At 38.1% G+C, this 26,290-nt stretch overlaps 1 protein-coding gene across 2 annotated transcripts in view; it reads right to left on the bottom strand.

Annotated features, from left to right (window-relative positions):
- Window positions 1-4,557: 4,557 nt before the first annotated feature.
- MAN2A1 (mannosidase alpha class 2A member 1) overlaps window positions 4,558-26,290 on the bottom strand; it is a 185,741-nt gene continuing 164,008 nt past the window's right edge. For both annotated transcript variants that reach the window (XM_004042339.5, XM_055389294.2), the window contains 3 exons: window positions 18,830-19,024; window positions 9,021-9,131; window positions 4,558-7,329 (listed from right to left, as the gene is read on the bottom strand). In XM_004042339.5, coding sequence (XP_004042387.4) covers window positions 7,177-7,329; window positions 9,021-9,131; window positions 18,830-19,024 — 459 coding nt within the window. In that variant the 3' untranslated portion in view covers window positions 4,558-7,176. The remainder of the gene's footprint in view (window positions 7,330-9,020; window positions 9,132-18,829; window positions 19,025-26,290) is intronic.

The following is a 26,290-nucleotide window of genomic DNA, read 5'->3' as shown; positions in this document are numbered from 1 at the left end:
CCCCAATTCCACATCTGAATTAAAACACTCTCAGAGTATATGCTAAAGGAACTGTAAAATCTTCAGGCATTTCCCTAGTACCCACATGCTTAATTCACTTTGCATTTTTAAAAACCCATCTACACACCTTATGTTTGAAAAAAGATACTGCAATGTAATAAAGAGCAGTTTATTAAAATTTTTGAGCAGAATGTGCGAGGGGTGAGGGGAGGAGAGACAAAGTAAGAGGCCATGTTCCAAGGGACTGACTGCAATCAAGTGCACTTGAGTGGACTTAGTCACTCAAGTCCCCATGTACCCATTCAGCAAAGCATCTACATAAGTAAGAGCGTGGTGTTGGGGCAGTGGTGACACCCAAGAGCATTGGTTTAAATGCTTTTAGCTCTTTGTCACGTAACACTAAACTCCAAATACTAAAGTGAGTTATTACTTCATACAGCGAGAAAATTGGAATTGGTTCATTCACCAGCTCAGCATCATCAAGGACCAAGGCTCTACTTATCCAGTTGACTTCTGTCCTTAGGCTTTCCCTGCAGGGTTACAAAATGGCTGCAGCAGCTCCAGCATCAACACTTACCCAATGCTGTCTTTGAACATGGTCATGCGAGAGTAAGATGCTCTCCCTTTTAAGAGGGAGAAAAGAGGCTTGTCCCAGAAGCTCCCAACTAATTTCCATGATAGGTCATTGGATTGGCCAGAATTGTATCACATGTCAATTCCTAAATCAATAATCCAGCCTGGAGAAGGAAATTATCATGATCGATTTAGACCAGCCATGATTCCCCCTCTGAGACCCATGGCTACCTGATACTTGAGAGTAAAATCAGAGTTTTGTTAGGAAGAAGAAGGCGAAGGGGCAGCTTTTGGTTGATAATAACTTTCAGTATATTCCACAAGGTCATATCCTTTGAGGGGATTAGGAATACAGCTTGAAAATTTATACATTCTTTACTGGCCATGGGAATTCCCTGAGAGTTTTGAGCAGGGAAATAACGTGAACAAACAAATATTTAGATGTAAGGGATTTTGCAGCCTTTTATTCTGAAATTATAATTCTTGTTTCTCTACATTTACAGGTGGTAATCACTATTCATTTATTGAACTAATATTTATGGAACCCCTGCTGTTCCAAGCGTGGGGATACAATGCAAGACGGCTGCAGTTCTTGCCCTCAGAGGAGCTTACATTCTAATGGGGAAGTAAAACCAACAAAATTTCAGGTTTGGCTCTGCTGTAAGAAAAAGGAGATAACTCAGTGAAGGAGTGGAGGTAGGACTCTGATAATGTGGCTGGTCAAGAGAAGAGGGCCTTAAGAAGATGACAACTGAACTAAGATGAGAAGGATAGGAGGAGGCCTGCCATAGGGAGGTCTGAGAGCAGAGCCTTTGATGCAGAGGGAAGCGCAACACCCTTAAGAGGAAAGATCTTGGCGAGCTAGAGACGCAGAAAATCCTAGACAACTGTCAGTAAGAGGGAGAGTGGTAGAAGGCAAGACTGGCTTGAGTCAGGAAATAAATTTTTAAGCAACACACAAAATAAAGTTCACATACGCGGAAGGGCAGGGACCAGGCCAGGTAGGGCTTTTAGGCCATGGCAAAATTTCTATGTTAATCCAAGTTAATATGTGTCTACGTTTTTCCAGAATAAACAGAAGATTTTTAACAAGGAAGATTTTTGAATGTCACTTTTTAGAAGTGGGCAGGACCGGAAATAGCTTGTAATTGGTTGGTGTTAGGACAAGTGCACAGATTTTATGGGCTGCTTTCAGGCAGTAGAGATTGTAAGGGTGGGACTTAAGAGTTATTTAGAAAAGTTTGACAAGACAGAGATCTGACTTCTTGAAAAATGTGCTAGGGCAGCTTTAATGAGCACATGAACTCTTGGGGGAATCTTGTTAAAATGCAGATTCCAATTCAGTAGGTCCGGGGTGGGACTTGTGAGGCTTCATTTCTAACATGTTTCAGGCAATGTCAATGCTTCTGGGATGAGGACCACACTTTGACTAGCAGGATTCTAGCAAAATGTGGCCTTAACTTGTATTTTCAGTTGTACTTTCTACTAATGTATTATATGTAACTATGCACGCTAGACACAGTAGCCATGTGTTGCTATTTACATTTAATTAAGATACTCAGTTCCTTAGTTGCACTAATCAGATTTCAAATATTTAAGAGCTAAAAGAGGCTAGTAGCTACCACACTGGACAGAGCAAGTATAAACAACATTTCCATGATCAAAGAAAACTTTATAGCACAGCACTGCTTCAGACAGAAGATACTACTTCTAGTTTTTTAGGATTTGCTGTTATCATGTCTTCCCCCCGCTGCCCCGCCTTTTTTTTTTTTTAACAGGGGACACATGTTGTCTCTACCTGCTAAAATCAAATTTGTCTTCTAAGAATTAATTATCTCAAGTCCACTTCTTCTATGAGACCTTTCCTGAAACTCAAACTGGGTGTTGCTTTCAGCTTCCTTTAAATCCACAATCTCCACTTGGTTTTCCTCTGCAATGTATTTCTACTGTATTTTGCCTGCCTAGTATCCAAAGTATCTGAGCATCCAACTCCTGTTTCTCTGGCTGTAGAACTCCATTTTCTTTGGGTTGGGGGTGGGGCACTACTTCTCATCCATTTCTCCACGTGATTCAGTTGAACCTAAGTCTATACTCCTAGCCATAATCATTAGCACATGAGCCAGATGAGAGCCAGTGACATTAATCCCAGGACATTTGCTGAAAAAATTAGACAAAAGTGTAGATAAAAGTGCCCTTTCCACTGAGGTCTCTGAGCTGTCTGGATGCCAGTCTGGACCTGCTGGCAGCCATTTTGCCATTCAATGGGCAGACCTTGCCCAAGAACGAGGACAACTCAGGGGAAAGAAAAACCAAGAGATCCAGACAGAGCTTAGATGGCATCTCATACCTGGCAATAGCTGTATTTGGAGTGTTATCTACCTTGAACATTAGTTACTGGATAGTTACAATTTCCTATTTTTGCTTCATCTAGCGTGTACTGGAGAAATCTCGCCCTTTACAACCTCTCTTAAGACGTTTGTTTTCTGCTTTGATATGTGGTAGTAACAGAGTACTTGCTAATTCTTTCAACTCCCCTGTGATCCAACTTTTCAACATCATAACTGCCCTTTGTTAGTCTGATTCGAAGGTTTGTAAAAGGCATTGTGAACATATGCCCACCTAAATTTTCTTTACCAATTTTAATACTCAAATTATTTTAACATGTTAATGATCTAATTTTATGGGGCCAAAGACAAGTCTCATTATTTCTCAATGACACCTATTTTTACTAACTTCTACAGATTGTTACACTCCTGTGTGTACATAACTGGGTTATTATTATTTTTTGAAACAGATTTTCACTCTTATTGCCCAGCCTGAAGTGCAGTGGCGCAGTCTCAGCTCACTGCAACCTCCGTGTCCTGGGTTCAAGCAATTCTCCTGCCTCAGCCTCCAAAGCAGCTGGGATTACAGGTGCCCGCCACCATGCCCGGCTAACTTTTGTATGTTTAGTAGAGATGGGGTTTCACCATGTTAGCCAGGCTGGTCTCAAACTCCTGGCCTCAAGTGATCTGTATGCCTCAGCCTCCCAAAGTCCTGGGATTACAAGCGTGAGGCACCACACCCGGCCTTAAGTGGATTATTTCTTTACTGCATAAGTTACCCAAACCAAGTGCAGATTTCCTAGTTAACATGTACTGTTTACCTAGCTAACCCATGTGTACCTCCCTGAATATTTATTCTCTCCACCTGCGCCTGCCTCTCAGCTTTGAGGGGACTCCTCTAAAGTCATTGAAGCTGTGTAATAGTCTGGGCCAGCAGGCTGGAGGGTGCCTCCAGATCCGACTCTTTCAACCCACCCTCCCTTCTAGATCAACTCACATGGACCTTCTTAGCTTCATGTCTGAGCTTACTCCCCTCCACAACTTTGTCCTGCTTATATATGGAATCTGACCACAATCTGCCTACCTCCTAATGGGCTCAGAAGGCCCCATGGGGCACAGGTGCTAGGAAGGTCCCTAGACTTCAAGCTGAAAGGTGCCTCCAAACCCAGATGTAACACTCACCACCACCCATCTACAATCCTCACTCTACAACTACATTTTCTAACTACAACTGGACTAAAGAAAGAGCAATCCAGGCCAGGCATGGTGGCTCACGCCTGTAATCCCAGCACTTTGGGAGGCTGAGGTGGGTGGATCACGAGGTCAGGAGTTCAAGACCAGCCTGGCCAAGATGGTGAAACCCTGTCTCTACTAAAAATACAAAAATTAGCCAGGAGTGGTGGTGGGTGCCTGTAATCCCAGCCACTTGGGAGGCTGAGGCAGAGAATCGCTTGGACCCAGGAGGCGGAGGTTGCAGTGAGCTGAGATTGCATCACTGCACTCCAGCCTGGGTGACAGAGCGAGACTCTGTGTCCAAAAAAAAAAAAAACAATCCATCATGAAGGAACAAAGAACAGACCCTCACTACTCCCCCTACCCCTTCATTATGTTTTAATACATGTTTACAAAATAGGATTAAGAACTACTCTAGAGGACCATGTACATGATAAGATTATCTTTTATTAGAGATCTTATATTACATATTCCCAAAAAGATATAAAATCTTCCAAGAGAAAATATCAAAACCTGTTGATTCCAAGGTGAACAAAATGATCAAAATGAAAGCATACATTTTCTTCCAGACAAAGGAATATCAAAACACTTCGGCACAAGTACAACAAAGGCATGGGAAGATCATGATAATGTTTTACATCACATTTTACAGCATTTTATTTTAATCAGTATTTGTAGAAAACAAGGATGCTGAGTTCTTGAACACTGCAGTCACAAACTCAAACTAAAATTTCCAAAAAAAGGAAAGAAAACACTGAACTACTTGGTCAACTGAACATCTGTAATAATAAATGTAATGAAACCTAACCAAATAAATATGCCACTGAGATCACAACTGAAGTGTACGGTTTTTAGTGTGTGCCAGAGACATTAAATTATTTAATCAGTTTTTGACTACAACCCAAAGCAAAAGCATCCTCTCTATTTCCCTGATGATTTATTCTAAAAGTAACCTTAAAAAGCAGAAACTTGCGGTTAAAGAGAATTTCTGCTTTACCTGTGAACTGCTGGTAGCAACACAAGCTGAATAAAACCCCTGACTGACATGGGACAGATCCATCGCAAACAACCAGAAGTGGCAAAACCACTGTTATTGCATCAAGATTTTTTTTTATTTCATCTGATCAGAATTTCGAGAATGATTAAGCACACCTACTTAACCACAGACACACTGAACTCCCACAGGAAGGTTATACATTTAAGATGCAATGAAAATACTGATCTCATTCCTGGGATTTGCTTCTGGCAACCCTAACATCTGTAGATGTCCACAAAAAGGAAGTCCTTTTTCTTTTTTTAGTTTTTCCCAAAAAATGTGGAAGAAAACTTACAGTACATGTTTATTGCATGAAATTACCCCTTGTAATATCTTTATCAATACTGGTATTGTTTCCTTAATTATTAAAGGTGAAGGAGTTTATGAATTTAACATAACAATAATCTTAGGAGCTGCATCTTGAGTGAAAATCCAGATGACAATCAAACTAAATGGTGAAAGAGAAATTGGGTTTTTATTTCTCTATAAAGATGTTGGAATGACAAGAGGTAAATGGAGGTTGAAGGCCACAGAATACGAAATCAATTATCTCAAAGAGAATTTTCAAAACTGTACATACTCAAAGACTCCTTTCTATGCTAAAATTGAATAGTCTAAATGTCGCTATTATTTTAATGTTAAGGAAACAATAATCCCAAATAAATTTTATTAAAAGCACTGTAATGGCACATGGGCTCAGAACTTCACTTTAAGGTTAGCACATACAAAAGTTGAGAATTGAATGAACAAACATATTCCTTAGTAAGATAAACCATGATGAGCTACATAAAAGTGGGTTTCAAAACAAGATCAATTTTAAAGCATTCTCTCTTTAATATAGTTAACTACTGTGAAATGGAAACAGTAGCTGGATTTTGCATTTTACAAAATCCTTGCTTCAAGTTGCAGTTTCCTTGGCAGCAGCATATTTTAATTAACAATATTTTCCTTCCTTGTTTTGTTTTCTGACATCTCAGTACATTCAAATAGTCAAAATGTTTAGAGTAATATCACCACAAATTTAATGAAACAGATCAGAATGTGGCCAGCATTGTCAGGCAAAAATTATACAATTTATGTGTCATAGAAAGTACCCACCCTCTCCCAGACCCCACAACATTCCCCCTTCCCCAAACAGTAATATGGACACTGATTTAACAAGACTTATAAAAAAATAAGGCACATTTATTTTGATATGGTAATTTTAAAATAGAAACCCCTTCTCAGAACACCTGTATTCAAATGAGCTGTGTAAAAAGACACCTTGTGGTACCTAAAATAGGTTTATGGTACCTATGGAATTGCTTCTATTTTAGTGAAGATGGAATAAATTGCACCCATCCCACATTGTCAAGTAATGAAAATATGCCTCTTTTTCTACTGTTGAATGATTCAAAATCAGGTATTTCTGGAAATACTTAGAAAGGGTAGGAAGGGAAGGAGAAAGTCAAAAGGTACACCAGAAAAAGGTATAAAAATCATCTACATTAAGCATAAGGGTGGATGGATTGCACTTTTCCACTTATTTCAACACATAATTTTTCTAACTAGTATGAATGATTGCAACCATTTTGGCCATTAGCTTTTACCCACAAACATTTTATTCCATTTCAGCCAAATAGGTGTTTCTGTAAAACTAATGATCAGCACACAGATACTTTTAAGAATCTCTTCGCAACCCCCAACACAGACATAATTAGTTAGCATTTAACCTGAGATACAATCTGTTGAGAGGCTGTCTTTAAATATTCCTTCATTTGTTGCATCAATTCATACTGATGGTGGTAGTTCATGGGAGGAAGTTTAAAAAAAAAGAATCTTGATTGATAGCATGGCTTTTTTTTTTTTTTTCTTACTGTATTGGTAAAAGAAAAAAGAAAAAACCCACAGAATCACAGAATTCATGTTCTCACAGTAGCCAGAAGCTAAAATAATGTGCTTCTTTATTGCACGTCAAACCAAGAAAGGTATAAAAGCCAATGATTCTCAATCCAAATGTGAAAGTCAGGTTCACCTCAACTGGATTCGGAATGTGCTGATTTCCATTGGACTCAAGTTGATCTCACTTATATTCTGAGTGCCGGGAGGTGAATGCATCAAGGATAGTGATGAAGGTGTGAGACTTTCGACAATAAACTTGTTTAAAAGTTTCTGTACCAATATCTGAAAAGTAAATGATAAAATTTACATATTTAGATCAACTTTGAAGATTAGCAGCACAACTACATATTCTGTGAAAATTAGTATGAGAAGGTAAAACAGTATGTTGAAGTTCTCTTTTGAGGAAAAAAGGGTGGATTAAATATACATGTTATTAAATATACATATATAAGTTCTCTTTTACAGAAAAAAGGGTGAATTAAATATACATATATACATGCTTGAACATACAGACTATGCTTGGAAGGGAACAGGAAACCAGTAATGGTCATGAGCAACATATTCTGCATTCCTTTTTGTATTGCTTGAGAATTTTATCATGCACAGCGGCTTTTTCAATAAAAGAAAGGACATCCAATGGTCAAGAAGCTTTAAAAACATCCTCATTCTCTTTTAGTCAATACTTATCCCTAACAATGGTAGTCCTCAACCACTTTTTCCTGTTCCAACAGAGTTAAGAGAGAGCACACAGGCTCACTACAAGGAAGGATCATTATGTCATTGAGTCCCAGTCTATAGAGGTGGACGGGTCATTTGGAAAGTATTTCCCTCACCGCTGCCATGTTATCTGTCTCTCTGGATCGTATAACCCCCTTATGACTCAAGGCCTTAATGTCAGAATGCTCAGAACCAAGTATACTTAGATCATCAACAATACAATAGAGTGCAAATACAGTATAATAAAAAAGTAATAAAAATATCAGTGCTTTCTTGGCACCAACTCCAAGCAGGGTAGGGTAAAAGAAATGTAGAAGCTAATCTATCTAAGTAGGTTCAGGGCTCCTACCACATTTTTCTTATCTTTTTGGACCCCACACACATGCTAATTTGTAGGGTTGGAACTGAATCACTTGAGTCTGGTCTACAGCATTATTTATGAGGTTTTGGAGGAAAGCTGGGTCAGCTGAGCTGCCTGGTGAGGCAGACCTGCCTGTGTGCCTAAATCGGCCCAGCTGCCTTCTCTGAGTCATGGCCCTTTCAGTGACAGAGGCAGGAGATTGGAGGTTTGTTTCCTTTCAAGGACAGGCTTGATGGAACTGCCAGAAAGACCAACTTGAAGAGAAATAAACAATAGGCAGCCAGCAAGCTGTGTTCAGACTGAGGATCTGTTTGGCCTGCACAGTGTTGACTCATATGTAAATCTGCGTTAATCAGAAGACCAAGACCTACATTTATTTCCCAAGGGAAAACAACTGATTGGCGCTACGTACAGCTGCCTCCTGGGCTGTGGGTGGATTATCCCACTAGCCTACAGTCTCAATTTTCCCAGTTGCTTCTTTATGGCTACCTCTATAAGCTTCAGTTATTATAAACTTGCCTTGGCCTCTGTAGGACTTAGGTTTACCAATGCTGAACTAGATGATATGTGAGCATGTGTGATTCAGGGGAGGAGAAAACTGGGGGACTGGGAGCAAGGCACTCTGTAGGCTGGAAATAGAAGGCCTAGGAAATAACAAGAGCATTGCCTTCAAATGTGCATAAATTTCAGCTATGCCTTTTGATGTCGACAAGGAAAGGAGGCTGAAGTTTTGAGAAAGTGCATTTTTCAGATGGGGAGATTCAAACTAATTTGCAGACTGAAGAAACTGAGACAGCAAAGAGGCAATGAAACATGATCTTATTGTCAAGATCCTTTGCAGAAAGAGGATTTCAAAGCACACTAACAGTAAGCAAAAATAACCTTTTCAACTTACCTTTCCCTGAGTAGTTGAACAAAACAGCCCTGTGCCTTTGCTAGAGAACCGACAATCAAACCCTTTTCTGTGGAGGATCAAGGCTGCCTCATTGGAATGCCCATTGCCCACCTGCAAATGAGCAGAATGCAGTCACACCGCACAGACAATAAAGCAAATATTTATGGTACTTCACACACCACTCTCTCGATGTCAGCATCCAAAAGCACATTTATTTAGCAAGAAAGTTAGGCAAATTCATTTCTCCTGAGGTCCATGCTCACTGCCCATTCACCTGCTACCATCCTCTCCTACTTGTACTGAGCCAGGTAAGATTATGTTCTAAGGTTACTTGTTAGGTAACCTCATGCCTTGGTTTCCCCTATAATCCCCGAGGACTTAGGTTTCCTTATGTCCATACATTATATATTGTTTTATTAAAGTTTATTCAAATAAAGCATTGTGTTTTCGTCTTATTTTTCAAACACACACATCAGTTGAATAAACTGCACCTGAACTTAGTCCTTATCTGGTCATTGAATGACATACCATCTAACTTAAAAGTCACACATGCTTCTTTACTGAACATTAATTTTTGCTAACGCATTCTTAATCTTTGATGTACTGATTCATTATTTTTATATTAGAGCTATTTAAATTTAGTTATGCTTTCACTTGGTAGGCCAGCTCACATTTACCAGCTTGATGTATCATTTAAATTGATACTGCAGAAGCTATTGTTGATAGGCAGGCAAAAATAAAAATACTAAACATGACAAGTCAGCTAAGAGGGTCAGTATACCTTTTCTTGCAATAAAATTTCTCATATCTATGTAAGTATCAATGTCATGAATGGTTTAGGCCTCTGAATATTTTAAAATACAATTATCTTAATAAATTTTATGTTTCCTAAAGTTGGAAGGTGTTTATGATAAATGAATTAAAAATCCCTGGAAAAATTAAGAAACATACAGTTTTTGAAAAAAGAGTCATGTGCTGCTCAGCACTGACACTGTGATAAAACTGATTCTTTCCTCTGTCCTCTGGCCACAGACAGGAATATGCCCAAACGCCTGATCATCCTCACTAGGGGATAAGACTTTTTAATGTACTAAAGAGACATCTTTCCTGAATAGCTGCCAGAATCTCCACCACTGATTTGATTTTAATGTGCCTGAACAGTTTAAAGCTGTCCTCGCCTCAGAGTCTTGGCTGGAATAACCTATGTTATGATGTTTCACACTGATATTTTGTAGTGGTACTGCTAAGATTTTGTTTGAAGGAAGAGAAAAGTCATTTAAGGAATTCTGAGTCATCACAAGACCACATGATACACACAGCAATTTTAAATCATATGATAAAAATTTCTAATTCATTTCAATACATTTAAAACACCCTGCCCATGTACTATAAAAATAACACATAGGAAAACCCTTCATTTATGGTATCATTAGATCTCCAAAAGAATAAGCAAGAGGACTCTATCATGTGCCAACTGTGAAACCTTAGGATAGTAATTTCTTCTTCCTAAATATCTATTTTCTTGCCTGTAAAATGGAGGTAATGCTTGTATTATTTCCTTCATGGAGTCACTGTGTGGATTAACCTGTTGAAAATACTATGTAAGTAGCTTCACACTGCCTTGTAGGGCAGAATGCGCTAGTGCACGAGCTGTGTAGTAAGAGTGGTTCAGAGCCTGAGTGGGGAGTCAGACAGCTGGAGATCTGGATCTTTGCTCTGCAATTTACTAGCTGTGGGTTTCAGCAAAACCAGGTTTTCCTTTTCCATAAAATGAAGATGAAATGAAATGAAATAGCTTAACAAAGATCTGGCCAAGTGTCTGGCACACAGGAAGCCCTTAGCATAAATTTCCTTTATTGACATTACAACTTTGTAGCTAAAGACTCAGGGAACTCCTAAATTATATGTCTAGAGTCGTATATCAAAATCATAACAAAGTCTGGATTCAGATTAACAGATTAGAAACCCTCTTCATTAAGCTCTTTTAAAAGCACATATCACTATTAACCTAAAGCATTTGTCCATTTTAACCCATGGGTCCATCCTTACATATCACTTGATAGCATGCATGGCTAAAATTCCTGCAACACATTTGCTCTTGGAATAATGAATACGTAAGGCCTTTATAGCAACAGAAGGGGACAAAAAATGTGGGGAGGGAAACACCTTTGGAATTCTACATTTGAATTCTACAAGAGATTTAAACCGACAATACAAAAATAGAGATAAAAGTCATAAAAATTAACTTTCACTGACAGAAAAAGTTATACTTTCTCTCGAAACTAAAATTACATCACTTTTGTAAAAACGAACTGAAATAGCAATCATCTTGTCCAAGTTTTTAAAAAATCAAATATTCATGAAAGTATCAGTTTTCAAGCAAAAATACCTGAGGCAAAGCAGCAGTTTTTCAGTTTCAAAGTCTGTCTAGACATTTTATTTCCAAGAAAACTGTTTTTCAAAGTAGGGAAACTGTGAATTTAACTTGAATATGCATGCAGGAAAACAGATACCTTCAAGCAGTCACACTGTATACTCTAGGAGAGTAAACAGATTTTGGAAGAACTGCTTTTACATTCATTAATGCATTAGTAATATCTGGACCCCATAAAATGGGAGGATGTGGGGAAGCAAATTTACAATTTTTGAAATTGTGCCAAGCACTGTGGTAGGTAACTATCTTTGTAAAACAGATTAGATCACTTTTGAGGCTGAATTACTGAAGTAAGGCTGGCGTATTCAAACGTTGCACAGAGAAAACCCATTGCAAACTTAATTCAGGGGATAAAACGAACATTCAGCTCATAGACTAAGCTGGGCCTCTGAGGCTCTTCCAGCAACTTGGTGGAGTATGGGGAAAGATGATTTGGTTTGCAGAATGAAGCCATCAGATAAAGCTGGGCTTAGAGAAAGCTGGATCAGACCAATGATTTTTTCTACCATGAACCATTTATGTGACTTTGAGTAAACCTCTATAAATTCAGCAAGCTAAGCTGGACCTGTGAAGAGTCCCTCTGAACACTGAGGGTCAACCGCAGTGACAATATCAGTCATTGCTAATACCTGTTGAGCACTTGCTGTGTGCCATATCCTGTACAGAATGCTTTTCATCAATTAACTCATTTTATCTCACAACAACCTTTGAAATAGTTGACGTGATATATAAGTTTGTATTAAAATATGTAAATATACCAGAAAATCTCTATCACAAAGCATTCTCTCTTATACTCAAATAGCAATGACCACCAGTGATCCTGGATTAACCCTTAGTCTTCTCCTGCCAATGGATGGGATATCCTTCTGTAGGTGTCCTATTATTACTGAAGACACAAGAAAAATAGACAGTGTATTCCCTCACATTTTCAGTGCTCCCTCTCCCTTCTTGTTCCCATGCAAGACAGTATAAGGTTCTGAGAAGCCATCTGGACTCAGAAACACCTGAGTGTGCTCCCAGGACCACATTACTGGCTGTGTGCCCTTGACAGTTATCTATCATATCTCTAGGTCACTTACTTTCCTATTCTGTAAGATGGGATGAAAATATTGCCTACCTTCTTAGGGTTGTTGTGAGAGCTTTAAATAAAGTTTATGTAAAGCACTTGGCACAATGCCTGGCAAACAGATAATTTTAGGTATGTTATTTTTAAATATCTGAGGAATTATTAACAAAGTATTAAGTTGGTGCAAAAGTAATTGCAGCTTTGCCATTACCTTTAATAGCAAAAACAGCAATTACTTTTGTACCAACCTAAAATATCAGGAATAAGTCAAAGTGACATCAAGATTTACTCTGGCAATGTTTTTACCTCATTATTAGTGACAATTGCGGTTGTTCATGACTGAACTATCACAGGTGAGAACCTTTACTTGTCAAGCACTCATAGGGCTTACTATGTGCCACATGCTGTTCTAAGTGCTTTACTAACACTAAAATTATCTCCAATCCTCAGAACATCTCTAAGGTGAGTATCATTACCATCTCCATGTTACTAAGGAGGAGACTGACACTCAGAGAGTTAAGTGACTTGCTCTAAGTCTCATGGTTAGAAAGCAAAGGAGACATGCTCATACCCAGGACATCTGACTCCAAAGTTTAAGCTTTCAACAGCTTCCTTCTCCTACCTTTGCACTAGCTATGAATTTGTGCTCATAGATACCTAGCCAGGAGACAAAAGATAAAAAATATTTGTGATGTAAAATAACAAAATACTGTAAACTAAAGGAGGTAACCCCTCCAATTTATGGCTGAAAAAGGAGAGTATTGACTGATGGTTCCAGCAGAGATAAAACTACAACTTATCAAAAAATATATCAATTCAGAAACCAAGCTTTGGAAATTGTAATTTCCTTCCATCTACCACCTATCCATTCACCCCACTTCAAATAGGATTTAAGCCATTCTGAAAATTATACACACATGACAGTCTCTTTTAAGGAAAAAAGCAGGTGAACAGTCCTCTACTGAAGATCTTAAGATGTGAGTTATGTCATTCCTCTCTCGCACCAAAAGAAACAGTAAACTTTTGGAAACTGTAGTAAACATTATGTGTGCAACCACCGTTTGTGGGGAAGAGAGGGGCCATAACTTTGGCCAAATTCTCCAGGATGCATGGGACCCCACCCTCCTAACACGGTTAGTAAGGTGCACATAGATTAAGGCACAGCTACACATCTGGTGGGAAAATTTCTCCAACCCACTCAGATTCTTTGAAAATACCTAACACTCATCTCTAGTGCATTCTGGCAGCTGGAAAGGTTAGAAAATTACATGCTTCATTATAAGTCCTAAGATGGTATTATAACCAGTAGAAATTCATTTTTTAGGGTGCTCATTAAAATGTCCAATAATAGCTATCCTGTTTTGATCAACAAGATAAAATGACAGAAAGAAAGGGAAGGTAAATGGCTGTTCTGAGATACGTACAAGAATTGAATTTTTTTTTCTCACAATTTTCACCTTTCCAGAAGCTAGGGAGATCAATAAAGCACCAATCAATTCTTATAAGAATGACAAATAAAGTAAAATCCTCAAACTGCCTTTTATAAGAAAAGAAGAGGCAGAATGAACAAGTGGAGAGATAAAATCTTATTCAGTAAGTGGTGCTGATATTGAAATGATGGTTAACTATTTGCAAGAAACAGTTAAACACAAATCAAAATAAATTACATAGAGAAAGAGTTAAGATACATATATCATGTTTATATAAAATAAATATGTCTAAATATAAAAGCTGTGGAAATAATCTAAAAAAAAAAAAGCTGAACTACATATCACATTTCTAAAGTATTCCAAGTAGAATGGCTCCATGAAGCTGAGCTTACCCAGCTTCCTCTTTGTCCCTCTATTCCAGGCTGAACCAGCAGCTCCAGCTTCAGAAGCCTGACTCATCATCTGTCCTCCCATGAGATCCTCCCAGCATCTTCTCTACCCAATCTCCCTTCTTCTTAAATAATGGTCCTTTCCTGATGACAAGGCTTTTGCATGTAGTGTATTTCAGTGGTGTTCATGTTCCCTAGGTTTCAAACCTTTACAGAAGCTTCTTTGTAGTATCTCAAGCTCTTCATAGTGTAGGGGAAGGGGGTGATCAAGGAAAAGAGTTGAAAGACAGGCCAACAGAATAGGAAGGCTAATGGGTAAGTTTGTAGATAGTGGCTGGAATGGGCAAGGCCATGCAGCATGCTGTGAGGCAGGGCTTCCTGCCTGTTTGTTCCCCTTTTCATCTGAATACAAATATACGGCATATAATCATTTTCCAAAAATTGATATAAAGCAGAAAAGCAAGATACGTCTGTCTAAAAGCAAGATACGTCTATATAAAATGTAAACTCATCTACTAATATAGAGCAATCCCTGAAAGCTTGGACTTTTAGAAACAAATTTAGTAATTCTAAAAAAGTCAAATGCTACCCTCTGAGGCCACACACAGCACTGAGATTCAGAACGCCTGATTCTGCCATTTACCGCTGGGTGATTTTATTTTTATCATTTAACTTAGCTCTAACTCTCACTTTCCTAATTTAGGAAATGGAGATAACTCAGCAATTTCATGAGAAACATTTTTAAAAATTACAAATTCCTAGGCTCTCCTCCCCAGCCCTATAGAATCAGAATCTCAGAGATCTGGAAATCTGTAAAAGTCTTTATGTTTAAAATCTCCCCTGTGTGATCCGGACACAGTGAATCTGAGGACTAGTAGTTGGAACTGCTGAACCACCTCAGTGGGTTATCATACCTGCAGCCTGCAACTCGCCTCCCTCACTGTTCTTCGAATCTATAACCCCTTATCCCAGGAGTCAAGAAAACCAACTGAGGTTTAGAATTGAGAAACCTTTAAACAGCGGCCCAGAGGAGGGCCAAGCAAGGGCACTCTCTATCATGGTGCTGAAGGAGTTGGTCGGGCAGGAAGACATGCGTCCTTATCATGCTAAGGTGGCCTTCAGACACATTTCTCATGAAATACTGTGGTGGTTAGGAATATGCTTACTTAAATACAGGCCAATGCAGACTTCAGGTCTTGCTTGGAACCTATGTCTATTTTGACATTATTTCAAGGGGAAAAATGAGTTGCATTCTCCAAATGAACAGCCCATTATTGCACATTGGAAGCTTCTAGCACACAGAAACAGGAACCCAAACCAAAATGCTTAGGTCTGGCTTCTGTACTTATTCATTGAGTCATTTTGGTCTTTCTTTTACTATAAGCATGGAATTACACTGGACACTTTGTAAGTACAGCTTTCTTTGAATCAATACCCACAACAGTTCCCTTCAATGATTATCCTTCTATTATCAGGTTAGGGAATTCTTTAAAGAAGTGGTTTTGAATGGACCAGTCCTTCCTCTTGGATTACTAGTGGGCTTTTAAACAACTGTTATAAATATGTGCTAAGAGTCAAAGGCTAACACAGGAACTGGCACCAACTGATATGATAATGCAAAACTGCCAAGTATTTAGTTCTGATTATGAGCCAGCATGGTAGTTATCAATAGGCATTATTAACATTTCAGTTTTTAATCTTCTTGGTCAAATCTTTATGTTGTTAAGTTGCTCTCTATTCCCTCTGCTAAAACCCTAATCTGCAACCAAGTTGGAGTAAGTGTCATTAGGATAACAAGGTATGTTTACACAGTGCTTTTGTTTTCAAAAGGCTTTCACAATAGGATTTCATCTGTTTTTAGCAAAAAGACCTGACACAGCAATACGTGACATTAGCCGCATGTTATAAATGGTAGCTGAGTCAGCAGTCACTCAGCCCACAGGTAGGGAGGGTGGCCCACCTGTCCAAAGGCACGAAGAGCAACGGGAAGCCAGGTGGCTGCAGTAAGTAGAGGCCAGGCTGCAGAGGACCTGAATGCTCAGTGTCTGAACCAATTCGATAGGCAATGGGATTTTTCATCTGAGAAGTGATTAGATTTGTATTACAAGAAAATAGTCAAAAGCAGAAAGATGTGAAGAAGTGAGTAACCACTAAAAAAAGGTGACATAAAAAACAAGTTCCAGGCTTCGTTTACAGAAGGTAAAACCCTATGCTCACTGACTCTAGTCAGCTCCAGCTGCTTCCAGAAAACAATCACATTTAAAACAACTACAGTGGAGAAGCCACCTAGAAGTGAGGCTAAGGGATGGTGACCGCCCATCCTCCCCAGAAGCCTCTGGGTTCTTCAGGTCGCTGATGTCCTCTACCATCTATGCTGGGTGGTGGTAACCTCAAGCCCAGAGTATTTGATGCCCTCCACTCTATTCTTTCCGTTTCTTTTAGCTCATGAATTTATGACATGACACCTCGGGGAGCCAAAATGTAGACCTACAAAAATCCACAGCAGAATCCTAGAAAAAACATCTACACAATTCACTGATTCAAAATAGTTTTTGAGATCCTATGTGCAGACACTGTTCTTCATGGGGATATAGCAATGAATAAAGGACAAACATAGCTCTCATGGAGCTTCTGTTCTGGCCACATATCTCTCCGGCCTCAGGGCCTTCACACTTGCTTTTTTCCTGGAGCACTCTACCCCCAGAAATCTGCAGGAGTCTCTTATTCTCTGACCTTCTTCAGATTTTTACTCCATTATCACCTCTCTCAGGCCCTCTCTACACACCTTAATCAAAATTGTGTTACCTCCTTTGAATGGCTGTTCCCTTTTTACTCCTTCGTAACACTTAACACCATCTAACATATTACATATTTCTCTTACTTTTTCTTGTTTTTCTCCTCCCATTAGAATCTAAGCTCTAGAAGGGCAGGGGCATTTGTGTGTTTTATGGCAGTAACTGGCATGCAGTGGGTAGGAAATAAATCCTGCAAGTTCACTGATAATGATTTTAAAAAGCCTTTCAATACACACACACATACACACACACACGCCTCGAGCATTTGCTTGTAGTCATTATTATAAGTCATATATGTTTGCCTGCATAGCCAAGCATAAGTTCCTTATCTCTGAAGGAAACCAAAATACTTCTCTCTCAAAAAACTGAGGATTATTGAGCTGAAGAAGGAAAAAAACCAGGGGCCATTCTGTCCCTTCTTCTGCCTGCTTGATGGCAGGACAGCAATTTACAAATACAAGAGGTCTTCATCCCTTCCTCTCTGCCTTTTCTTGTCTAAAGACAGGCCCCTTTACAAGGCTTGCTAATTAGCTAAGAGACAGCAGTGCCAGAGCATCTAGGAGCAGACTTCACTCTTCCCATAAATTTATCCTCCCACATTTTCCTGCCTTTTGGAAGCCTGAAGATGCTTTCTTCTTTGTCTTGTCTCTAGAGGATTTATGGCTCTTTGTTAAAACATTATTTAGGCAAGGTCCCAAAACCACTGCCTTGGGAAAAAAATACTTTTGAACTTAGGCCTCTCCCAAGTGACAGGTATAGCATGTACAATATACTATTGCTATTCTTCCCCTGTTTATCTGACCTTTGCTTTCAAAAGTGTCTCAACTAAAAATCTATAAAGAAAAAAAAGAAATTATATTTTTTCTCCTATATTTTAGACATAAAGTTGTAAATCTCTAATGTCCAAATTATAGGCATTTATCCTTACTTTATTGCTTTAGTTCTTTGTTCTAAATTAAACATTTCTCACCTCTTATATTGTCTTTAAACATGAGCATCCTCTTCTTTTCATACTTAGGCCATTTACCATGAGATATTTTCCACAGAATCCATAACCACTCACTATTTCCAGCTAAATCTATGTCAATTTGCAATATCAAAACAGCTTTGCAACACATAAGAACAATGTCAAATGTCTAATTCTTATTCTGTCCAAATGCAATCTTTTTGATGTTAAAAACAGGTATGTATGTAACTGCAGTCTAACTAAATTAAATTTCATACCTAATAAAATTTCCCCATGCTTTTCCTCTAATATTTCTTCTAAACAGTTGGTTTTCTAATGGGAAACTGAGTTGCAGTGATTCTCAAGAGAAAGGTACGAAAATACAAAGCCTCTGATATAGAAATAACTAAGTACTATTTCTCTAGCTTCTGAGAGATATTGTCTAACAAGGAGAAATGAATGGGAAAAGTCACTAGTGCTAAACTTAAGGCCCAGATTGCCCACCTACTAATGGTATTTCCTGACCTGCTCGCCATACAGAACTTAAGAGTAAATTAGTATCAGGATATGCTCTAAAATATACAGCAATAGTCAAATGAAAGGCATGAAGCTTTTGGCTAAAGGTGAAGCCCTGTTAATAATTCCTCAAAGCATAGTAAAGCATACATTATTTTTTTCTCCTTTCCTTACCCCTTAAAACAAGTACATAATAAACAGTAATTTTTTATAAGATATATTTTGAGACATACCTTTGACTGTATTGTTCTCAAATTAACCAGATGAATGTCACAAGGCAAAGATGACTGTAATGGAGAGAATTCACCTTGCAGCTCAAGGGTAGGTGAGGAGAACTTATTTGCCATTGGAAGGACTGGATGATTCATGAGAGAAGAAGTTATGTGGCTAAGGAGAGAAGGATAACTGACTGACTTCTTTTCTTCTTCCTATTAAGAAAAAACAAAAATGTTTAAGAGATCTATATTTCCAGTTCTCATCATATTAACAGAATTATCTGAGAGGGTTTAATATAAAAATATATGAATAATTTGGTTTTATTACATTTTATAAATAACAGTCTTAGAAAATACTCCATAAACTACCAAGTTTAGTTGTAAGCAATAAAAGAAAATAAACAGCACACATCTAACTCATATGTTTAAAATATATCTTCCACTGATTTAATACTAAAAACACTGAAAACATTTCCCACAAACATTTTAGGACAAGGCATACCTTTTTATGAAAATTCTCAACCTATCACAAAACTCTCAAAGTACAAGGATTGGGCTGTACATAGATTATATGTTGTGCATCATCAAATATTATCTCCCTTCTCAGGTTTCAACCACCATATTCTTGTAGTTTCATTTATACACCTTAACAAGACCATAAAGGCATGTACTGATTCAAAGCTAAAGTCCATCCATGTTACCAAATGATAGGAACTAAATGTTACCCAATGACAGAATTTAAAGAAAACAAAACTCTCAAAATAAATCCAATTTTTAAATATAAATAACACAGGTGGCATGCCTAGATCATCTGATTGTTTTCTTTCAATTTGGTAAATCATTGCCAATTGTTTCACTATTTTATTCCAAAAGTAGAAGTGTTAAATATGTTACTGAATAGTTATCACACACTTACATACTATATGATTATTCCATATAATTTAAAATGCTTTAGTTTTTGCTATGGTATATGGTTAAAGGCAACATTTCTGTATGTTCAAACATCAAATAATCTACTAATGTTGGTAGATTAAATATGCTAGATGACATGCAAAATTAAATCAATGACTGAGTAGAATCTTAACCTAAGGAGTAAAAACAGACACAAATAACTTAGAAAATAATTTATGCAGAAAGGTCCTTTGATCACCAGTTACATTTGAACCAAATTTAATTTTGTATCTTATTTTTTAAAATGATTACTCCATTGACATCTTCTGATTCTGCATCCTTTTTGTAATATAAGGCTCAGATAAAAGGCTTGGCTACTGATCTGTGTGAAAAGACAGGATTTATAGAGATATACAGCTTAAAATTCAGAATGTCAGATTAGCATTGCACAGAAGGGTGCTAGCAAAAAGTGACTAGCATCGTGCCAGAAGCTAACATTAGATGTCATTACATTTCAGACTATGGAGAGAGAAAAAAAAGAAATTTTAAGACAGCAGAGGGACACTGCAATATTAAGATGCTGACAAAAAAACCGGGTCTGAATGAATTGTATTAAAAGAAAGATTAAATAAAGCATATAAAATAATATTCTCCAACAACACTGAAATTTAATGCAGCTCGTAGAATAACATGAATAGAGAGGGAACAATTTCAACAAGATATTTTAAATGTACTCCAAGATCAAAGGACTTCATAATCTAGGTTAGGATTGCTGACAAAGTCACTCACGAGTAATAAAACATAGAAGATTCAAACAGAAAAGAAAACACCTCCCTCATCAAATGTGGGAAATATTAAGTCCACTCTAGGTCAAGAAACATTCAGAGAAAGCTCTGGCTTTGTTCCACACTCTTGGAGTAATTCCTCACCACTCCAGTGAGTAGCCAGAACACTTCCTGATTAATCTTCTATACTCCAGAAGCAATAACGTGCATATATACCAATCCTCCAAACCAAATTAGTTCTTCCCAACCGTTGGTATTTCCCCAAATTAACCACACAACAGAATGAGTTGGGGCACCCCTAATCAACATAGATTCTTGGGTCCTATCCCAAATCTACAAAATCTTGAGAGGTGGGGTCCTGAAAATGCAAAGCTGAAAAGCCTCCCCAGGTGAATTTCATGGAGTCAGCCGCACACTGCTCCATGACCCTGTGCTGGGAACTGCCACCCCAGACATCCAATCTTATAGAGAAAACAGAGCTCCCTTTAGAATCGAAAGACAAGCTTTACCTTTTAACTACCTTTGCATTAGAAAAACAAGATTCGGTTTCAAAGACATTTTGATGGGAGTCTTCTAAAAGGAAACAATGTCATGGATATTAAGGACTTCAAGAATTTAAAAACTGTGTAGTTTACTGTCCTTAGAAAGATAAGGAAGTTTATAGAAGAGTTGTGGTTCACTACCCTAAGAGCACCATGAAAAAATAACACTGCTGGAGGCTGGCCAGGTTGGAGTGGCAAAGTCTCACCCAGAGTTCTGCCATTCATGTACTTTCTTATCATATTTACAACAACAAGAGGCTCAACAAGATATTAACTGTTGAACCATCAATATTTAAATTAACCTCTACAAAGGTAACCTTTCCACTGTAAACCATATGATAAACCCAGAGTTTTAAAAACATGTTTTCTACAGGAAATTTTATGTGTTTAAGTTATAAATGAATACCCCAGCCTTGTATTTAACTAATCTAGTACTATAAACCTTATTTAATTTCTTGTTGGTTGGAAGGTTTCAGACTGTGTAAGTGTAGCTTTCTCTCTGCAGCCTGTCTGACATTAAACAAAGTTTCTAGCACCTTCTGATCCAAACCACACAAAGTACAGCTCTTCCTCACTGGGTTCCAGCCCTTATTCCATGAGTCAGAACTTCTTGCCAGACTTCTTGGTGCCCTTTATTAAGCTCACTTTGAGTTAAACAGTCCTGTTAAATCATGGTGAGATAGTAAGAGACCATTTTTTAAGTTACCCTTGTTTATTCAGTTTGACTTGAAACATGGTGGGAACTTAATAAATGTCTGTTGAAGTAAATCTATTAATTTAATAAGCAAATGCCATATAAATAAATGAAAGAAGAACACTAGAGAGGAAGGGTGGGGTAAGAAAGACGAAAGAGGAAGGAGGAGAGAAAATGAAGAATAATACATTGAATCATAACATTTAGAGGTAAGTATCTGTAGCCCAGGACTGAAGACTGTGGGGCAAATGTGTAGATAACACATTTTGGTAGGTCTGTATGGTATTAAAATGTTTTTTTGTTTTTAAGCCAACTCTTTCATAAAAAATTCATACTAAAAAAGCAACCCCAAAAAACCCAAAACACATTTTTTGTTTTCTACCCAAGAAACTGGAAATCTGTGTCACCCTGGGCAGGCATTCAGTCCTATGTGGAAACAATCAGCTGGAGCTGAGTTGCGGGTCTTAGTGGGATGTGTCCTCAAGTTTACTGTAGATCTTCTGGTCACCTAAGTATTTACCCTTAAACCTGGTTGACCTCCCTTATGCTGTCACTTTTCTAAACTATATAAGTATTTAATATTTTAATCTGATCTCTCCCAATTTCTTCTCCTTATATTTAAAGGTACAACAACACAATTTTAACACTTGAACACTTACAGGGTTCCTAGCTCAGTGCCTCATTAACCAACCAGTAGCAGGAAAGGGGTAAGGATAAACCGTCAAAGAAACAAATCCTAAAGCTGTCAATGCCTGTTTTTCAGTCCATTTTCTGCTGCCATAACAGAATACCACAGACTGGATAATTTATCTATAAAAGAAGTTTATTCAGCTCACAGTTCTGGAGGCTGGGAATTCCAAGAGCATGGCACTGGCATCTGGTGAGGGCCTTCTTGCTGCATTATCACATGGTGAAAAGGCAAGAGAGTGCAAGAGAGCTCATTTTTATAACAAAGCCACTCCTGCAATAACTAACCCATTCCCATGATAATGGCATTAATTCATTCATGAGGGCAGATCCCCCATGACCCAAAAGCCTCCCAAAGGTCCCACTCCCAACATTACCACAATGGTAGCCAAGTTTTCAACACATGAACTTTTGGGGGACACATTCAAACCCTGGCAATGCCAAAGAGATGAATCCTATTTTCCATTTCTATTGGCTTTGAGGATGATTAGCATAAATGATGGTCAACCTCGTGCAGCCACAGTCCTCACTGGACACCTGCACATATCACACAGTGGATATCATCCAAGTCCTTGTTTTTACTGACTCTCTGCAGAATTCTCTGAGGACAGGACTTACTTCCACTTAGTCAGCTCGGGATTATTTCCATGAGGCTCTGTCATGCTCAGGGCTTCCCATTAAAATCTCTTCCTATTCAGGGAGTATCCCCCTACTTCACTTCCCTCCATCATGATTTTAGATATTTGAGTCTGAGTTGAAATTAAGAACGCTTTCTAGAAAATTCAAGTTACATGGTATTAACTTTCATCAATTAAGTGTCTTTTTAATTATTTTCACTAGACATTAAAATGTATTTTCTCTTCTCTAGTTCATTTCTTATTTAAAAGAAACCATTAATTGAAGACCCAGAATCTATACTTGAGTAAAAGAAAAATTTAATCAACATAAAAACATTAAATTAAATTTAAATCAATTACTATCCAAGGAGTTCTGAATGGGAATAAACAAATTATTTCACTTCTAAGTCAAAGCTTTATAGATTTGATGTGAAAATTTTTATTGTTGCAGTTAACAGAAGTTTTATAGATTAGTGTCAATATAAAGTCATATAAGCGAGAAACTTTTTCAGGAGGAGCAAAAGACAGTAGCTGTCAGCACTCAATGATTTTCCTATGCAGATTTAGTCCTTAAAACTAAGCTATCTTGTCAGTGATTGATTTAAAATATGAGTCTCAAGAATGGTACGGCTCTTGACATCTAAAGTGGATACTAATTCTTTTTTCTAAAATGTTCTAAATACTGGAAGAATTTTTGCTTTAATTAGCTGTTGCCATTTCATTCAATCAACTAGTATTTTGTTTAAAGAATGTCTACCAAATATAAGGACATATGAAAATGAAGGCAACAAGTCCCTGGAATCTAGTAGGAGGAATGCAACATGCATATGAAGACAAGGTAATAGGCAGAAATTGCAATAAATACAGTGGCAAAATGTACTCTAACAGCTCATTCATCTATGCATTTGGATATTCATTCATATGACATATATTAGGCATGTCCTCTGCCAGGAACAATCCTAGAAGCAAAGAAAGGCACAATCCCCACTCTCATGGAGTTTATGGTCCAAAGGAGGGGAAAAGACAGGATCAAATAATCGCACACTTGCAGGAAGGTGAGATGCACAGTTTGGAGGCAGCATAGGGGAAGGGCTTTTAACCTGGTCCAGAAGCAGCTGATGAAGTAAGCACTAACCGGAACTATCATCAAGAGTCTCTAAGGCAGAGGATAACAGGCCATGTGCAAAAGTGCTGTGGGGAGGAGGGGATGGAAAGTACTTGGGACTTAAAGGAAACCAGTGGGCCTAAAGCAGACACAGTAAAAGGCATGCCAATGCCAATGCCTAGGGGACATGCAGGGCCCATATCATGAGGGGCTCTGGAGGCCATGGTAAGAAATTTTGACTTTTATACTGATAGCAATGAGAAGATATCAGAGGTTTCAACAGGAAGCAATAAAGTTAGATTTGGCTTTGAAAAAAACAAAAAAAAACCATTCTGCCTTCTGGGTTAAGAACAAACACATGGCAGAAAGAGAACAGGGTGGATGTGTATAGGCTAGACCCAGGAAATACAGGAAGTCACTTTAGATTAGGGTGGTGGAAGTAAAGAAGATTATAAATTTGAAATATTCAGGCAATGAGATAGATAGGTGATGGCAATTACTCTGTGAGAAAAGGCTGATGGGGAGAAGTGTCTATCAGGCAGAACTCATGTCTGTCTTGGAGTTGTATGGATGGCGGTGGCTGTTGACTGGGGGGAACACTGGAAATGGGCCAGGTTTGGGAGAGAAGAGAGATTATGAGTGTTTTGGATATGTCAAACTTGAGGTGTCCTTCTGAACAGAGAATATCAGGAAGCAATTAGATAGATAAATCAGGAGGTCAGACACAAGCCTAAGTTGGAGATATGTATTAGTGGCTTCTACCTGTGTGGAGGATGCAAACAAAACCAGAGGAGTAAAAGAGATTGCCAAGGGATAGCATAAAAAGTAAGAAAAGGAGAAGGCCAGGGGACATGCTTTGAGAGCTCTAAGATTTAATGGCTGAGTAGAGAACTATTAGAGAGATAAAGAACTGCCAGACAGGTAGGAGGAAAACCAAACTGCATAGCTCCATAGAAGCCCTGGCAAGGCAGTATTTTACAGAGTGACAATGGCCAGTGTCAAATACTGCTGAAAGGTGAAGTAAGATGACGAAAGTCAATATCCACTGGATCTACTGACATCGGAAAGAGCTCTTTCAGAATATGATGGAGGCTAAAGCCAGACTGAAACAAATGGATTGTGAGAAGGAAGTGATGAAATAAACTCATCTCATAAACTCTGGCTCAATTGGGTAGGAGAGAAGAGGATAGTAGCTTAAAGGAAATGGAAATAAGAGTCTGAAGGAAGGCTGTATTCCATCTCCACTTTTAATAGAAGAAAACAAAGAGTGTTCAAAAGCTAACAGAAAGAATCTCCCAGGAAGTGTTGGATATGAGGAGCAAGGGAGAGAGAGAGAGAGAATGAACAGTAAAAGGATGCTGAGGTGGGTGAAGAGAGTAAGTTCCAAGGACAAGTGGTGGGACCTGCCTAGGATGATGGACTGTAAAGTGTCTTTTAAATGTAACAGGAGGAAAGATGGGAAGGGTGGGAGTAGATGTTAGATAACTGGAACAGAGAGCCCTGTCTAATGGCTGTTCTCTCTATAAAGTGAAAGGTACGATCACTGGCTGAAAAGAGCAGAAAGGACTTGCAATGGTCAGGTGCAGAAAGGAGAATAGAGCAAAAAGAAAAAGCCCATGTTCAGGGCTATCCAAGGTGGGTGGATCAATAACTTATGGAGAACTCTGAAGATAACTTTGCCTGAACAAGCATATCGTCAGGTCATTCAGGTCCAGCTGGGCTTTTGCCAGACCATTCAACACAGAGTACTAGATTTTTGCTTTGAGGAATAAAAATCAAACATAGAAAACCTACATATAAATACATTTTCAACTGAAGAGTCTAAGACTAGAATAAGTACACTAAGATTTCAAATAAATTTTACTAAGACTTCAAATAAAGTTTACCAAATTTAATCTCCTAAGTATATGACTAAGTTCTATTCTTTAACTTTTATTTAGCTCAATTTTTCAATTCTTATGTCTTTCAAAATAATTTCAGGAATATTTACCCAAACTGATTTCCTGTCATTATTTTTTATCTACATAATAAGCAAACATAAAAAATAAAAAGACCTAAGTGCAAATCTTACATGATATTTATAACTGAAGTTGTCTTTCTGTGAATGTGGGCCACATCTACTATAAAGAAATCTCAATATTGGAAATGATTTTTAAAA

The sequence above is a fragment of the Gorilla gorilla genome, chromosome 4, assembly GCF_029281585.2.
Source record: "Gorilla gorilla gorilla isolate KB3781 chromosome 4, NHGRI_mGorGor1-v2.1_pri, whole genome shotgun sequence".
Taxonomy (NCBI): Eukaryota; Metazoa; Chordata; class Mammalia; order Primates; family Hominidae; genus Gorilla; species Gorilla gorilla.
The sequence above is the reverse complement of the archived record's forward strand: the minus strand, read 5'-3'. Positions and strand labels throughout refer to the sequence as shown.